At 45.7% G+C, this 18708-nt stretch overlaps 1 protein-coding gene across 1 annotated transcript in view; it reads left to right on the forward strand.

Moving 5' to 3' along the window:
- LOC135556909 (inositol hexakisphosphate and diphosphoinositol-pentakisphosphate kinase 2-like) overlaps positions 1-18708 on the forward strand; it is a 76542-nt gene that overhangs the window by 37408 nt on the left and 20426 nt on the right. Inside the window, exons 16-24 of the mRNA XM_064990316.1 lie at positions 3799-3920; positions 4090-4272; positions 4821-4962; positions 5299-5522; positions 7693-7820; positions 9166-9280; positions 9561-9668; positions 9760-9876; positions 10100-10237. Of these exons, the coding sequence (XP_064846388.1) occupies positions 3799-3920; positions 4090-4272; positions 4821-4962; positions 5299-5522; positions 7693-7820; positions 9166-9280; positions 9561-9668; positions 9760-9876; positions 10100-10237 (1277 nt within the window). The remainder of the gene's footprint in view (positions 1-3798; positions 3921-4089; positions 4273-4820; positions 4963-5298; positions 5523-7692; positions 7821-9165; positions 9281-9560; positions 9669-9759; positions 9877-10099; positions 10238-18708) is intronic.

The following is an 18708-nucleotide window of genomic DNA, read 5'->3' on the forward strand; positions in this document are numbered from 1 at the left end:
TGTACGAGCTCAAATTAGGAATGCGGCTCTAAAGTTGGGATTCGTTCCAACGTCACTTCAGCCCTTCTCATTGCTGAAGGGAAATCACATCTTTTTTTTATTTTTATTTTTTTATTTAACCTTTATTTAACCAGGCAAGTCAGTTAAGAACACATTTTTATTTTCAATGACGGCCTGGGAACAGTGGGTTAACTGCCTGTTCAGGGGCAGAACGACAGATTTGTACCTTGTCAGCTCAGGGGTTTGAACTCGCAACCTTCAGGTTACTAGTACAACGCTCTAACCACTAGGCTACCCTGCCGCCCCAAGCGTCTTCTTGTGTTGACCATGTGCTTGAGGAGCTCTCAGTCCTCTTGGTGGACACACCTTTTCTTTGTGTTTGACATTTTACACTGTAACCCCCCCCCCTCCCACCACCACCACCACCAAAGACACTCAACCATGACGTCACGTTGCAACTGCATTGTAACATACAGGGTGTGATTGAGGCGCTTGTTCTAGGTTCAGTGGAAGAGACAGACCCTCAAGATTTCTGAACCGTCTGACTGCTGCTTTTTTCCCTCTTCCTTAATCATATGGACATTTTTAGAAGATGCATTGTATTGCCAAGATGGTCATTAGTCCAACTAAATTTCTAACAAAAGTCGTGCAATTTTGTTGCACAGGCGTACACAAATGTTTAAGTTTATGAGAGAGAAAAATTAAAAGTTTTTTAAATTGTATTTATCCTTTGTTTAACTATGCAAGTCCATTAAGAATGGGTCTCCCAATCACGGCCAGTTGTGATACAGCCTGGATTCAAACCAGGGTGTCGATAGCGACGCCTCTAGCACTGAGAGGTAGTGCCTTAGATCGCTGCGCCACTCGGGAGAATTCATTATGGACGACTATTAAACAACCTGCAGGAGGATTCATTATGGACGACTATTAAACAACCTGCAGGAGGATTCATTATGGACGACTATTACACAACCTGCAGGAGGATTCATCATGGACGACTATTAAACAACCTGCAGGAGGATTAATCATGGACGACTATTAAACAACCTGCAGGAGGATTCATCATGGACGACTATTAAACAACCTGCAGGAGGATTAATCATGGACGACTATTAAACAACCTGCAGGAGGATTCATCATGGACGACTATTACACAACCTGCAGGAGGATTCATTATGGACGACTATTAAACAACCTGCAGGAGGATTCATCATGGACGACTATTAAACAACCTGCAGGAGGATTCATTATGGACGACTATTACACAACCTGCAGGAGGATTCATTAACGACGACTATTACACAACCTGCAGGAGGATTCATTATGGACGACTATTACACAACCTGCAGGAGGATTCATTATGGACGACTATTAAACAACCTGCAGGAGGATTCATCATGGACGACTATTAAACAACCTGCAGGAGGATTCATTATGGACGACTATTAAACAACCTGCAGGAGGATTCATCATGGACGACTATTAAACAACCTGCAGGAGGATTCATTATGGACGACTATTACACAACCTGCAGGAGGATTCATTATGGACGACTATTAAACAACCTGCAGGAGGATTCATCATGGACGACTATTAAACAACCTGCAGGAGGATTCATTATGGACGACTATTACACAACCTGCAGGAGGATTCATTAACGACGACTATTACACAACCTGCAGGAGGATTCATTATGGACGACTATTACACAACCTGCAGGAGGATTCATTATGGACGACTATTAAACAACCTGCAGGAGAATTCATTATGGACGACTATTAAACAACCTGCAGGAGGATTCATCATGGACGACTATTACACAACCTGCAGGAGGATTCATTATGGACGACTATTAAACAACCTGCAGGAGGATTCATTATGGACGACTATTAAACAACCTGCAGGAGGATTCATTATGGACGACTATTAAACAACCTGCAGGAGGATTAATCATGGACGACTATTAAATAACCTGCAGGAGGATTCATTATGGACGACTATTAAACAACCTGCAGGAGGATTCATCATGGACGACTATTAAACAACCTGCAGGAGGATTCATTATGGACGACTATTACACAACCTGCAGGAGGATTCATTAACGACGACTATTACACAACCTGCAGGAGGATTCATTATGGACGACTATTACACAACCTGCAGGAGGATTCATTATGGACGACTATTAAACAACCTGCAGGAGGATTCATTATGGACGACTATTAAACAACCTGCAGGAGGATTCATTATGGACGACTATTAAACAACCTGCAGGAGGATTCATTATGGACGACTATTACACAACCTGCAGGAGGATTCATTAACGACGACTATTACACAACCTGCAGGAGGATTCATTATGGACGACTATTACACAACCTGCAGGAGGATTCATTATGGACGACTATTAAACAACCTGCAGGAGGATTCATTATGGACGACTATTAAACAACCTGCAGGAGGATTCATTATGGACGACTATTAAACAACCTGCAGGAGGATTCATTATGGACGACTATTAAATAACCTGCAGGAGGATTCATTATGGACGACTATTAAATAACCTGCAGGAGGTCTTTAGTGGTTTGATTTCAACCTCATTCCATGAACCATATTTCATCCCAGGTATGAGATGCGAAGGACTGTTTCCTTTTCAAGCAAACAGAATCCCGAGTGGCGCAGCGGTCTAAGACCGTGCAAGAGGCGTCACTGCAGTCCCTCGTTCGAATCCAGGCTCTATCATATCCGGCCGTGATTGGGAGTCCCATAGGGCGGCACACAATTGGCCTAGTGTTGGCCGGGGTAGGCCGTCATTGCAAATAAGAATTTGTTCCTAACTGACTTGCGTAAATTTTAAAAATCCAGTTGACGTCTTTTTGAGTCAACCAATTAACCATTGTTACCTACCTCATCAACTTTTTGCAGAGTCTATGCCGTTGCGTAGCTGGGTACTCTTTCTTCGTGCTTTACCTTCCTCTGTGATGTCCTGTAAGCCGGATGTTCCTTCCTCTGATGTTCCTTCCTACTCTGATGTTCCTTCCTTCTCTGATGTTCCTTCCTACTCTGATGTTCCTTCCTCTCTGATGTTCCTTCCTCTGTGATGTTCCTTCCTCTCTGATGTTCCTTCCTCTCTGATGTTCCTTCCTCTCTGATGTTCCTTCCTCTCTGATGTTCCTTCCTCTGTGATGTTCCTTCCTCTGTGATGTTCCTTCCTCTCTGATGTTCCTTCCTCTCTGATGTTCCTTCCTCTGTGATGTTCCTTCCTCTCTGATGTTCCTTCCTTCTCTGATGTTCCTTCCTTCTCTGATGTTCCTTCCTACTCTGATGTTCCTTCCTCTCTGATGTTCCTTCCTCTCTGATGTTCCTTCCTTCTCTGATGTTCCTTCCTACTCTGATGTTCCTTCCTACTCTGATGTTCCTTCCTACTCTGATGTTCCTTCCTACTCTGATGTTCCTTCCTACTCTGATGTTCCTTCCTACTCTGATGTTCCTTCCGTCTGTGATGTTCCTTCCTCTCTGATGTTCCTTCCTCTCTGATGTTCCTTCCTACTCTGATGTTCCTTCCTACTCTGATGTTCCTTCCTACTCTGATGTTCCTTCCTACTCTGATGTTCCTTCCTCTCTGATGTTCCTTCCTACTCTGATGTTCCTTCCGTCTGTGATGTTCCTTCCTACTCTGATGTTCCTTCCTACTCTGATGTTCCTTCCTACTCTGATGTTCCTTCCATCTGTGATGTGCCTTCGTCTGTGATGTCCTGCAAGGCTGATGTTCCTTCCTCTGTGTGTTTGACTCTGAAGGGGACTACGCTGGTTTCCCTGGCTGTGGTCTGCTCCGTTTACACAGCACCTACCGCCACGACCTGAAGATCTACGCATCAGACGAAGGCCGTGTTCAGATGACCGCCGCCGCTTTTGCCAAGGTGCGTGTGTCTGTAGATGTTTCAGTATACGTGTGTACAGTATGCTCACTAGCCTTGTTTCTTTAATTTGTGTTCAGTGTCAATATATCTCCAACCCTGCATATATCAACCCTTTCTGTGTACAGTACGTGTGAACATATGTGTATATCTCTTAACTGTGTGTGTGTAGGGTCTGCTGGCTCTGGAGGGGGAGCTGACTCCCATCCTGGTGCAGATGGTGAAGAGTGCCAACATGAACGGCATGCTGGACAGCGACAGCGAGTCTCTGACCGACTGCCAGCAGAGGGTGAAGGTACGGCTCCATGAGATAATGCAGAAAGACCAGGACTTCACTGAGGCCGACTACCAAAAGGTACAGTCAGCAGACCCGTTCACCTAGACCACTACTAACCACCCAATCGGGGTTGAAAAAAAAACATAGACCGGAAAGCCCTGTTAAATCGTTAATAACACTTTACTCACTGCGTGCAGGTGTAATCGCTTATGAGTTGTTATAACCATGAATGAGCTTATAATGTCTCATATAGGCATTCAACTAAGAATCATTGAGATATTAAGACGTGTCATTATTACAAGTTTTACACTGCATCAATGTATTTTTACCTGCGGGGTTGAAGTAGAGAAGTGGTCACCCACATTAACACTGTTTCACTGATTGGAGGCTCCATCGACAATTCCATCAAGTCTTTCAGTATTCTTGAGGTTGAAAAACAATGTTTCCTATTCATTCCTTACCGTACAGCCATCAACTGAGCATGACATCTCTCTCAATCTCCAGATAAGAGTCTCGCATTTCATCACTGGTTGTTATGGATACCAACGTTGGCGTTACGCCGTTCCATTACGTTCTGCACTATTAGTACCACTGTATTAAAGTGGGACTGTTACCATGTGTTGCAGCTGGCCCCTACAGGCAGCCCCTCCCTGGTCACCTCTATGAAGACCATAGGGAACCCTGTGAGGACGTGTGACCAGGTCTACGCCCTCATCCAGAGACTCACCTCCCAGATCCGCAGGAGGCTGGAGGACCCCAAATCTGCAGGTCTGTACCTGTAAGCTAAGTCCTGTTCCCAGACCTGCAGCTGTACCTGTAAGCTAAGTCCTGTTCTCAGACCTGCAGCTGTACCTGTAAGCTAAGTCCTGTTCCCAGACCTGCAGCTGTACCTGTAAGCTAAGTCCTGTTCCCAGACCTGCAGCTGTACCTGTAAGCTAAGTCCTGTTCCCAGACCTGCAGCTGTACCTGTAAGCTAAGTCCCGTTCCCAGACCTGCAGCTGTACCTGTAAGCTAAGTCCTGTTCCCAGACCTGCAGCTGTACTTGTAAGCTAAGTCCCGTTCCCAGACCTGCAGCTGTACCTGTAAGCTAAGTCCTGTTCCCAGACCTGCAGCTGTACCACAGTGAGACCCTGGAGCTGATGCTGCAACGCTGGTCCAAGCTGGAGCGGGACTTCCGGAATAAGAGCGGTCGCTACGACATCAGTAAGATCCCAGACATCTACGACTGTGTGAAGTACGACACGCAGCACAACGCCACGCTGGACCTAGAGGACACACTGGAGCTGTTCAGGCTGTCCCGAGCCCTGGCCGACATCGTCATACCTCAGGTGAGGGGAAGACATTATTTATTTATCACACACACGTTTACCTACTTAAGTGGGGACTATAGCTGTAGTGTAGACCCACTGCGGGGACTATAGCTGTAGTGTAGACCGATGTGGGGACTATAGCTGTGGTGTAGACCGACTCCGGGGACTATAGCTGTGGTGTAGATCGATGTGGGGACTATAGCTGTGGTGCAGACCGACTCCGGGGACTATAGCTGTAGTGTAGATCGACTGTGGGGACTGTAGCTGTGGTGTAGACCGACTGCGGGGACTATAGCTGTAGTGTAGACTCACTGTGGGGACTATAGCTGTGGTGTAGATCGACTCCGGGGACTATAGCTGTGGTGTAGATCGATGTGGGGACTATAGCTGTGGTGTAGACCGACTGTGGGGACTATAGCTGTGGTGTAGACCGTTGTGGGGACTATAGCTGTAGTGTAGACCAACTGCGGGGACTATAGCTGTGGTGTAGACCGATGTGGGGACTATAGCTGTGGTGTAGACCGACTGCGGGGACTATAGCTGTGGTGTAGACCGATGTGGGGACTATAGCTGTGGTGTAGACCGACGGCGGGGACTATAGCTGTGGTGTAGACCGACTCCGGGGACTATAGCTGTAGTGTAGACTCACTGTGGGGACTATAGCTGTGGTGTAGACCGACTGCGGGGACTATAGCTGTGGTGTAGACCGATGTGGGGACTATAGCTGTGGTGTAGACCGACTGCGGGGACTATAGCTGTGGTGTAGACCGACTGCGGGGACTATAGCTGTGGTGTAGACCGACTGCGGGGACTATAGCTGTGGTGTAGACCGACTGCGGGGACTATAGCTGTGGTGTAGACCGACTCCGGGGACTATAGCTGTAGTGTAGACTCACTGTGGGGACTATAGCTGTGGTGTAGACCGACTGCGGGGACTATAGCTGTGGTGTAGACTCACTGTGGGGACTATAGCTGTGGTGTAGACCGATGTGGGGACTATAGCTGTGGTGTAGACCGACTCCGGGGACTATAGCTGTGGTGTAGACTCACTGTGGGGACTATAGCTGTGGTGTGACCGACTGCGGGGACTATAGCTGTGGTGTAGACCGATGTGGGGACTATAGCTGTAGTGTAGACTCACTGTGGGGACTATAGCTGTGGTGTAGACCGACTGCGGGGACTATAGCTGTGGTGTAGACTCACTGTGGGGACTATAGCTGTAGTGTAGACTCACTGTGGGGACTATAGCTGTGGTGTAGATCGACTGTGGGGACTATAGCTGTGGTGTAGACCGACTGCGGGGACTATAGCTGTGGTGTAGACCGACTGCGGGGACTATAGCTGTGGTGTAGACCGACTGCGGGGACTATAGCTGTGGTGTAGACCGACTGCGGGGACTATAGCTGTGGTGTAGACCGACTGCGGGGACTATAGCTGTGGTGTAGACCGACTGCGGGGACTATAGCTGTGGTGTAGACCGACTGCGGGGACTATAGCTGTGGTGTAGACCGACTGCGGGGACTATAGCTGTGGTGTAGACCGACTGCGGGGACTATAGCTGTGGTGTAGACCGACTGCGGGGACTATAGCTGTGGTGTAGACCGACTGCGGGGACTATAGCTGTGGTGTAGACCGACTGCGGGGACTATAGCTGTGGTGTAGACCGACTGCGGGGACTATAGCTGTGGTGTAGACCGACTGCGGGGTCTATAGCTGTGGTGTAGACCGACTGCGGGGTCTATAGCTGTGGTGTAGACCGACTGCGGGGACTATAGCTGTGGTGTAGACCGACTGCGGGGACTATAGCTGTGGTGTAGACCTGCTATAGTGGGGACCATGACTTCTGAATGTTTCTATGTCCCTGGTTGGATAGAGAAACGTCAACGTACACACACAGAGAGGGAGGAGGAGGGGGAGTTCTCAGTCCCCTCAGTCTGAGGATGATTCTTGGCTCATCTACCTCCTTTCTTACTCCTTGGCGTTCCCTTTTTCAATTCTTAATACCAGCTTACTTTGTTACCCTTTCAAGTGACCTGGCTCCTGATGACAGTTCTGTCTTTTCAAGTACAGTAAACCTGCCTCCTGTTGACAGTTCTGTCTTTTCAGAAAATGATCAACAGAAGTAAAAACTTGGGTTGACGCTTATATTTTTCTAACATACCTTTTGAGCACGTTTGTCTCTCTCTAGGAGTATGGCATCAATAAGGCAGAGAAGATGGACATTGCCCAGGCCTACTGCCTTCCCCTGATGAAGAAGATTCAGCTGGACCTGCAGAGGACCCACGAGGACGAGGCCGTCAATAAGCTGCACCCGCTGTGAGTCGCAGTGCCACCGGTATGATGCACTTGTCTGGTTTCTGGAGTCAGTCTCTAATACACTCAGTGCCACTGATCTAGGATCAGTTGTTGTAGGTACACTGTGAGTGTGCCTCTGTCCTAGGACCAGTTCTTGGTAGACCCTGTGATGATGACATAACCACTGGGGCAGGGTGATCTATCAAATGAATCTGAATTAATGTTTTAGCGCGACGTCTGTATCGCAAGAATCGAAGTTCACATTTTTTTCCCCCATTTTTTTGGGGGGGGGGGGTCATTTTTTTTTTTTTTTTTTTTTTTTTTTTTTTTTTTTTTTTTGGTGTCTCCTTCCAGCCTTCTGACTGCTGTGTGCACTGTACACCTTCCCAGACAGACACAGACACCAACAAGCCCCTCCTCCCAGACACCAGGCCCCTCCCCCCAGACACCAAGCCCCTCCCCCCAGACACCACACCAAGCCCCTCCCCCCTGACATCAAGCACCACCTTCTGTGCTGTGTGCACTATGAACCTTCCCACTCATCCACAGACTCCGAGCCCCTGCCACTCACAACAACACAGAGTGGAAAGGTCACTACTTCCTCTCTGACAATGAGCAGTTTCAACTCACAATTTTCTTTTCAACTCTCTATTTTACTGTAATGGAGAACTTAACCTTTAACAATATCTGTTTCATGTCTCATCTCTCCCAAAATTTACAACAGAACAGACCCTACTGAGAAAAAGTGAAGAAAAAATATATATATATTGTATCGTGAATCGGCCATGATCTCGATTTTCTCACTATGTCGCCCAGCCCTACATTCCACTGACCAGTTCTTAGTAGACCCTGTTACAATGATGGCATACCACTGAGTTGAGCCACTGTCCCAGGACCAGTTCTTAGTAGACCCTGTTACAATGATGGCATACCACTGAGTTGAGCCACTGTCCCAGGACCAGTTCTTAGTAGACCCTGTTACAATGATGGCATACCACTAAGTTGAGCCACTGTCCCAGGACCAGTTCTTAGTAGACCCTGTTGTTACAATGATGGCATACCACTGAGGTGAGCCACTGTCCCAGGACCAGTTCTTAGTAGACCCTGTTGTTACAATGATGGCATACCACTGAGTTGAGCCACTGTCCCAGGACCAGTTCTTAGTAGACCCTGTTGTTACAACGATGGCATACCACTGAGGTGAGCCACTGTCCCAGGACCAGTTCTTAGTAGACCCTGTTGTTACAACGATGGCATACCACTGAGTTGAGCCACTGTCCCAGGACCAGTTAACCCTGCCCTGAAGTGTCTCTAGAGCCCCAGTGAGTGATCACCCATTTGCCTTTCATTCCCTCTGGTGTTCCAGGTACTCGCGGGGGGTCATGTCTCCGGGGCGCCACGTCAGGACCCGTCTCTATTTCACCAGCGAAAGCCACGTCCACTCACTGCTCAGCATCTTCCGCTACGGGGGATTACTGGACGTAAGTACATTGCTCCCAGATCTGTTTGGCACGACAATGATCATAGGTCAAGGTGTTTGCAAGATGGCACAAACAGATCTGGGATCAGATTTGTTGTTGTGATGTAAAGGAATAGTTCACTGAAAGTACCAATTGTGATTTAGATGTGGTCATGAATATTGCAGACCTGGGTTCACATACTATTTTTTTGTTTGTTTTGCCGTTGTCTCATATAGGCAGAATGAATCGTAAGGATCCAGATATCTCTGGTTGTAATGGTGTGTGTGTGTGTGTGTGACAGGAAGTGAAGGACCAGCAGTGGAAACAGGCCATGGATTACCTCAGCGCCGTCTCTGAACTCAACTACATGACCCAGATAGTCATCATGCTGTATGAGGATAACAACAAGGTCAGTTGGGTGTCTCTGTCTCTCTCTGCCTGTCTGTGTCGTTTAACATCGTCTTTCATGTTTTTTGTTTCCGTGTGTTTGTGTTGAACAGGACCCTGGGTCAGAGGAGCGTTTCCACGTGGAGCTCCACTTCAGTCCCGGGGTGAAGGGCTGTGAGGACGAGGAGAACGTCCCTCTGGGCTTTGGCTTCCGCCCAGCCTCCGCTGAGGTGTGTGTCCGTGTGTGTGGTGTGTGTCCGTGTGTGTGGTGTGTGTCCGTGTGTGTGGTGTGTGTCCGTGTGTGTGTCCGTGTGGTGTGTGTCCGTGTGTGTGTCCGTGTGGTGTGTGTCCGTGTGTGTGTCCGTGTGGTGTGTGTCCGTGTGTGTGTCCGTGTGTGTGTGTCCGTGTGTGTGGTGTGTGTCCGCCGTTAACGGTCTCTTTGATCCAATCCAGAACCAGGAGAAGCAGACCAACCAAGGCAGTCTGGAGGACCTATCACAGGACGAGACTGACCGGGCCCTGTCGCTCTCTGAGCCAATCAGCATCAAAAGATCCCCCATGATCCGCAACCGCAAGACTGGCTCCATGGAGGTAGCTGACCAGGGTCACGTCCATGACTGTGTGCCCTCTCTAACCCTGGCATGACCCTAGCCCTCTCTCCCACATTCAGTACAGTCTACTTCTGAATCACAGGGTGAATCTGTTCAGATATTGACTCTCTAGGATATTTAGACCTGATTTTTCTAAGATGGCTGTTGATAGGTACCAAATAATAACAGAACAAATGATTTGAGAGAGCGAGCGATTTCCCTTGACCAAACGTCCTGTTTCCCGTTGCAAAACGTTATTAAAACGTTTTCTGTTGTGTAGCCTGATGAACAACATCCAGGTATCTGTGTGCGCTTTGCAACTCATCTCAGATTACGTAGTCTTTGTACTATGTCCCTATTAGTGATGATTATTCACAGTGGTGGGAAAAGTATGCACTTTGTCATATTTGAGTAAAAAATAAAGATACCTTAATACAAAATGACAAGTAAAAGTAACGCAGTAAAATACTACTTGAGCACAAGTCTAAAGGTATTTGGTTTTAAATGTACTTCAAAGGTTCACCCATTTTGAATGTTATATTGTTTTTGTGCATCTCTGAGTGATGTTCAATCGATCCCCTGGGTCATTTCACGGTTTTCATGTGTATCTGAGTTACTGCCGTTCAAGCAGGTAGAAATCCTTCCGGTATGACGTAGCACAGTGGGGAAAGTCTCTGTCACTACACTGGATGTTCACTGGAATACAACATTTTTTTAGATCGTGAAAACGTCTATCATACATGTCAGATTTCAATTCTGTCCGATGTCATAACTCGGTAGGATGTCTTCTCTCGGATGAGCTGTTGATCATATTTTTGCCATTTTCCTACCTGGAGAAATGTGTAATTTAACCGAGGTTCTAGTTCTAGCACATTTCTCCTATTTGTCTCCCTTTTTAGACCAGGGTGCATTGCATGGTGCCGTGCCAGAGATATTATCCAAAGATAGGAATCTAATGAATAAAGGAACATAAAACGCCCCCACCCAGCAGACTGTCGACCAATCGCGTTCACGTTGTCATGCTGCGGTTGCTAAGCTAATCGTAATGCAATCCCTTCTCAAAATCGGTGTATATGTCGAGAAACGTGCCTATTTTCCTCGCAACTAAGTAATGTCACGATTCCAAAGCTGTCTGATATTACAGATCAGGGGCGTAGCCAGATTTCTTTGGGGGGGGGGGATAGGCCAAGAAAAATTTGGATAGGTATTTTTCTGCTTATTTATTTTATTTATTTTGCGAGGCACACCATATTATTTCGTAATACAATCATTTTATACTAGTGTATAGTACACGGAGCAACCTCGTTAAATATACAAATAATGACCTGTCCCAGCATATTCAAATCAGATGGTAACTTCAGACCAGTTGCCAACAACATAAAACTCCTCTTCAGACGCACTTTAATCTCGATGGGCAAACAAGCCTGTAGTTGATGTTACCATTTATACCACGGCAGGCAGTCGTACTATAAAAAGGTCCCTTCCCTTTAGTAGACGTATCACTAAGTTGTGACCGACATCACAAGGGGCCGACGGCGAGGCTTTGAGTTGAATATGATTTCATCACAATCCAATGGATCTGTCAGTTGACGCTCTAAAGACAGCAAACTGAAGTGGTTCAGTCGGGAACATCATTGATGTGTGAAGACGATGTTTTATCCTAGTTGTTGTTGAGAAAAGTCTCTCCACGCTGCATGATGTCATTGGAAGTGTGACAATGGTCCTTAACAGAGAGTTTATATTAGGGAAAATGTCATCAGGGCAGCTGTCGAGTCCACTCATTATGGAGGAAAAGTCACTCTTTCCCATGTTCATTTTGCGACTCAACGGCTGAATAAAAACAGTGAATTCCGCATGATGTTGCATAATGATCGCATGTGGTCTTCAGCTGCTCTTTAAGGCCGCAGGTTTGGGATTCTTTGGAAAAGGAGGCTGCCGCTCGCATGATCCCATGTGTCTTCTTGAGTTCAACTCAGTAATCTGTCGGTCTAGAATATTGTTCCAAAGTTACCTCAGGTCACTGTCACTCTTGATGCTGGATGTTTTCCCTAATGACATTGTGACTGTCTGCCAATTTTACAGTCCGTTTTCGCTGCCATGATGTCGTCACATCCCAATTACTAATATCATTCTTAATCATCATCTCTTCAGTTAGCTTGAACTTTATCAACGTCTCCCCCTGAGTTATTTCTGAACATAGAAAAGCTGCTTTTGAGGATTTCAATACAGTCCGTCACAGATAATGTAGAGCTATGTAATCCCTTCATCGCAAAATCACTAAATGTCAAAACAATTTACTAAGCGTGACTAACAGGAATAAAAACGTCTTGTTCTGGATTTGTTGTAAGAGGTCATCGGCTTCTAATTTGGTTCGTCCACAAGCCTCTGAAAATTCTGCAAGAACCTCTAAAAATGACATCTAGCATTAACAGCACTTTACTCACAGACCCTGACTTTGAACTCCACCGTGGATCTTTCTAGATCGATACATGAGTCTAATGGGGATGCAACTCTTTCTGTACTTCTATGAATCCAGCATGTCTGTGGGATTCACTCATAAATGTGTAGCTGATGTATTACTGTGTCCAAAAAAAGCTACTGACACTTTTGCCGCGCTGCACAGAACCAAATTCAAACGGTGGGAGTGGCAATGCACATATACCGCTTGCTTAAATGTTTGCTTTAGTAGGACAGGTACCCCTCCTCTGTTCCCTGATGTAACCGGTGTGAAATGGATAGCTAGTTAGTGGGGTGCGCGCTAATAGTGTTTATATCAGTGACGTCACTCGCTCTGAGACATTGAAGTAGTTGTTCCCCTTGCTCTGCAAGGGGCGCGGCTTTTGTGGAGCGATGGGTAATGATGCTTTGAGTGTGGCTGTTGTTGATGTGTGCAGAGGGTCCCTGGTTCGAGCCCAGGTAGGGGCGAGGAGAGGGACAGAAGCTAAACTGTTACACTGACATGACTGAAGCGCCATCGATGTAAAAACCCACACAGTGGGATCCAACTCCAGGGGTTCCAACACTTCAAGTATTTGAGAGATTCCTTGTGCAGACAAATCAGCGGTTTCATTAAACCCAACAGCTCTTTTCTTTAATCATTCCAGCATGAATGTATTGGACGCACACAGCAATACGTTCTTGTTTAGATTGATCTTTATATTCATCTGCTAGTTTGGCAAAATACGTGGAAGACGCAGAATGAGCTTCATCTTTTATCCTCCACAGTAACAACGATGCTGCAACTCGTTCTGAATTCCGGGGTTCATAAGCGTGGCATTGCGAGGTAGCGCATAAAGCCTGTTTTGTATTTCTGAGTCATACTTTGAGATGAAATTGAAGATTTCTAAAAGTTACCTTTTGTTGGTTGCCTCTTCGGGTTTCTTTATGCCCTCTGATTGGAATATCCTGCTCTGCACACATTAGGACCATATCTATGACCACTTTAACATGTGTACGGTTTCTTTCTATGAAATCCATGTTTGCATCACCATGTATTTGGTTCAACACGGTCCCACAACTTCTAGGCATCACCATGTATTTGGTTCAACACAGTCCCACAACTTCTAGGCATCACCCTGTATTTGGTTCAACACAGTCCCACAACTTCTAGGCATCACCATGTATTTGGTTCAACACGGTCCCACAACTTCTAGGCATCACCATGTATTTGGTTCAACACAGTCCCACAACTTCTAGGCATCACCATGTATTTGGTTCAACACAGTCCCACAACTTCTAGGCATCACCATGCATTTGGTTCAACACAGTCCCACAACTTCTAGGCATCACCATGTATTTGGTTCAACACAGTCCCACAACTTCTAGGCATCACCATGTATTTGGTTCAACACAGTCCCACAACTTCTAGGCATCACCATGTATTTGGTTCAACACAGTCCCACAACTTCTAGGCATCACCCTGTATTTGGTTCAACACAGTCCCACAACTTCTAGGCATCACCATGTATTTGGTTCAACACAGTCCCACAACTTCTAGGCATCACCATGTATTTGGTTCAACACAGTCCCACAACTTCTAGGCATCACCCTGTATTTGGTTCAACACAGTCCCACAACTTCTAGGCATCACCCTGTATTTGGTTCAACACAGTCCCACAACTTCTAGGCATCACCCTGTATTTGGTTCAACACAGTCCCACAACTTCTAGGCATCACCCTGTATTTGGTTCAACACAGTCCCACAACTTCTAGGCATCACCATGTATTTGGTTCAACACAGTCCCACAACTTCTAGGCATCACCCTGTATTTGGTTCAACACAGTCCCACAACTTCTAGGCATCACCCTGTATTTGGTTCAACACAGTCCCACAACTTCTAGGCATCACCCTGTATTTGGTTCAACACAGTCCCACAACTTCTAGGCATCACCCTGTATTTGGTTCAACACAGTCCCACAACTTCTAGGCATCACCCTGTATTTGGTTCAACACAGTCCCACAACTTCTAGGCATCACCCTGTATTTGGTTCAACACAGTCCCACAACTTCTTGGCATCACCCTGTATTTGGTTCAACACAGTCCCACAACTTCTAGGCATCACCCTGTATTTGGTTCAACACAGTCCCACAACTTCTAGGCATCACCCTGTATTTGGTTCAACACAGTCCCACAACTTCTAGGCATCCCCCTGTATTTGGTTCAACACAGTCCCACAACTTCTAGGCATCACCCTGTATTTGGTTCAACACAGTCCCACAACTTCTAGGCATCACCCTGTATTTGGTTCAACACAGTCCCACAACTTCTAGGCATCACCCTGTATTTGGTTTAACACAGTCCCACAACTTCTAGGCATCACCCTGTATTTGGTTCAACACAGTCCCACAACTTCTTGGCATCACCCTGTATTTGGTTCAACACAGTCCCACAACTTCTAGGCATCACCCTGTATTTGGTTCAACACAGTCCCACAACTTCTAGGCATCACCCTGTATTTGGTTCAACACAGTCCCACAACTTCTAGGCATCCCCCTGTATTTGGTTCAACACAGTCCCACAACTTCTAGGCATCACCCTGTATTTGGTTCAACACAGTCCCACAACTTCTAGGCATCACCCTGTATTTGGTTCAACACAGTCCCACAACTTCTAGGCATCACCCTGTATTTGGTTCAACACAGTCCCACAACTTCTAGGCATCACCCTGTATTTGGTTTAACACAGTCCCACAACTTCTAGGCATCACCCTGTATTTGGTTCAACACAGTCCCACAACTTCTAGGCATCACCCTGTATTTGGTTCAACACAGTCCCACAACTTCTAGGCATCACCCTGTATTTGGTTCAACACAGTCCCACAACTTCTAGGCATCACCCTGTATTTGGTTCAACACAGTCCCACAACTTCTAGGCATCACCCTGTATTTGGTTCAACACAGTCCCACAACTTCTAGGCATCACCCTGTATTTGGTTCAACACAGTCCCACAACTTCTAGGCATCACCCTGTATTTGGTTCAACACAGTCCCACAACTTCTAGGCATCACCCTGTATTTGGTTCAACACAGTCCCACAACTTCTAGGCATCACCCTGTATTTGGTTCAACACAGTCCCACAACTTCTAGGCATCACCCTGTATTTGGTTCAACACAGTCCCACAACTTCTAGGCATCACCATGTATTTGGTTCAACACAGTCCCACAACTTCTAGGCATCACCATGTATTTGGTTCAACACAGTTCCCACAACTTCTAGGCATCACCATGTATTTGGTTCAACACAGTCCCACAACTTCTAGGCATCACCCTGTATTTGGTTCAACACAGTCCCACAACTTCTAGGCATCACCATGTATTTGGTTCAACACAGTTCCCACAACTTCTAGGCATCACCATGTATTTGGTTCAACACAGTTCCCACAACTTCTAGGCATCACCATGTATTTGGTTCAACACAGTCCCACAACTTCTAGGCATCACCCTGTATTTGGTTCAACACAGTTCCCACAACTTCTAGGCATCACCCTGTATTTGGTTCAACACAGTTCCCACAACTTCTAGGCATCACCCTGTATTTGGTTCAACACAGTTCCCACAACTTCTAGGCATCACCCTGTATTTGGTTCAACACAGTTCCCACAACTTCTAGGCATCACCCTGTATTTGGTTCAACACAGTTCCCACAACTTCTAGGCATCACCCTGTATTTGGTTCAACACAGTTCCCACAACTTCTAGGCATCACCCTGTATTTGGTTCAACACAGTTCCCACAACTTCTAGGCATCACCCTGTATTTGGTTCAACACAGTTCCCACAACTTCTAGGCATCACCCTGTATTTGGTTCAACACAGTTCCCACAACTTCTAGGCATCACCCTGTATTTGGTTCAACACAGTTCCCACAACTTCTAGGCATCACCCTGTATTTGGTTCAACACAGTTCCCACAACTTCTAGGCATCACCATGTATTTGGTTCAACACAGTTCCCACAACTTCTAGGCATCACCCTGTATTTGGTTCAACACAGTCCTATAACTTCTAGGCCCATGGGTGGCCTTGTAGGATTCACATTTTGCAAGAGCACAAGCATGTAACTTGCTATTCTTGTGTTTGCAGCAAGCATTTCTAGTAAGTTTCCAGTGTTTAAATCCATCTCGTATACATCGAATTCGACATTAGCCACAGGAAAGTGCCTACAAGACTTATGCATTACTATACTCAATCCACACGAACTGGTCATACCACCTTGAAGAGAAGCAGTGTGATTTTGCCGTTTATCATACTTGAAGGGAACGTTGCCAGCTTTGGTTGACAGGCTGGTTCATCAATGGCAGACAAATCTGTCGGTCAATCAATAACGAGAGGAGACGGTGGGGTAGGCAAGCATGCCTGGCTCAACGTGGCATTGGCAGTTGTGATGGCGATTGTGGTTGTGTCTATCCTGGCGCCACCTGTTAATGTCTCATTCTGGAAGCTATCGGTAGATTGATCCAAATTATTCTCAGACAAACACACCTTTTTCTCCAGATGTCTTGTTTTGAAAAACCCAGCGATCGACATTTTGGGTTGCCATTGCTAGAACTACTAAATTACCGTAGCTGGTGAGTCACTTGGAGTAAACTTGCGCGGTAGAGCGTGCTAGCTTATGCGTTATAACGTTTAGCCACGTGACGTTTTTGATGTAAACCACCGTATGAGTTGTTTCTTAAATGTTATCAACAGTCGGCGCCAACTTGATTGTTGCGGACTATTTATTTGTTACATTATAATAAAATGACCCATAGAAAATACATCTCACATGGGTTTCTTTTTTTTAAATGTAATAAAATAAAACAATTTATATTTAATCATTTCTATTACATTTTTTGGGGTTAGGCCTGAGATCAACTGGGCAGGCCTACCCGTGGCTACGCCACTGCTACAGATAGCAAGTTAATTATTCCACATCTCTGAAAAGATTTGTAATGTTGTACTTCCTGTTGATGAAATGTGTGCTAATTTGGGGTTTTTGTTAGCCTAGCATAGGCAACGTTTCCCTCAAAAATATATCTGCTGTTGCGAATGTTAGACTCCACTCTGAGAGGCACATCCATCTGCAGGTTGAACATGGTGATATTGTAGACTCCTAAATTGATAGCTGTAATTGCCTAAACAAACTGCACTAACTAGTATTAATGTGTGTCGCTACGTTTGCTTGCTAGCTAGCGAGACAGTCAGCCCGTAGAGAGCGCATTGCATTGTGGCTTTTGTAGTCCACTTGAGATGCAACAGATATACACAACGATCCATGTTGCAACCAACCGTTTTCGAAAGCCAAAATGAAGCATTTGATCACAAAAATATTGTTCTCAAATATTAGTGTTATTTAACACTGTAAATTAAAAGAATGAGTGGTTTTGGGTGGATTTTTCCTTTGAGTATCAAAAGTAAATGTAATTACTAAAATATACTTAATTAAGTATCAAAAGTAAAAGTATATAAATCATTTCAAATTCCTTATATTAAGCAAACCAGATGTCACTATTTTCAAGTTTAATTTTATTTTTACAGATGGCCAGGGACACACTCCAACACCATTTACAAACAAAGCATTTGTGTTTAGTGAGTCGCCAGATCAGAGGCAGTAGAGATGACCAGGAATGTTCTCTTGATTTAGTGCGTGAATTGGAACATTTTCCTGTCCTGCTAAGCATCAAAATGTACTTTTGGGTGTCAGGGAAAATGTATGGTAAAAAAATACATTATTTTCTTGAGGAATGTAGTGATGTCAAAAATATAAATCGTAAAGCACAGATACCCATAACTACTTTAAATTATTTTTACTTAAGTGCTTCACACCGCTGATTATTAATCTCGGGCACAGTAGACTATATGGTCTGTGTACTGTGTCCTTATTAGTGATGCTTAGTCAAGTCATGTTACAAGTTATTCCTGGTTATTTAACTACCTGTCTGACTGCTGTTTGTCTGTCGCTGTCTGTCTCACTGTGACCATGTGTCCCTGTCCCC

The sequence above is a fragment of the Oncorhynchus masou genome, chromosome 15, assembly GCF_036934945.1.
Source record: "Oncorhynchus masou masou isolate Uvic2021 chromosome 15, UVic_Omas_1.1, whole genome shotgun sequence".
NCBI classification, from domain to species: domain Eukaryota; kingdom Metazoa; phylum Chordata; class Actinopteri; order Salmoniformes; family Salmonidae; genus Oncorhynchus; species Oncorhynchus masou.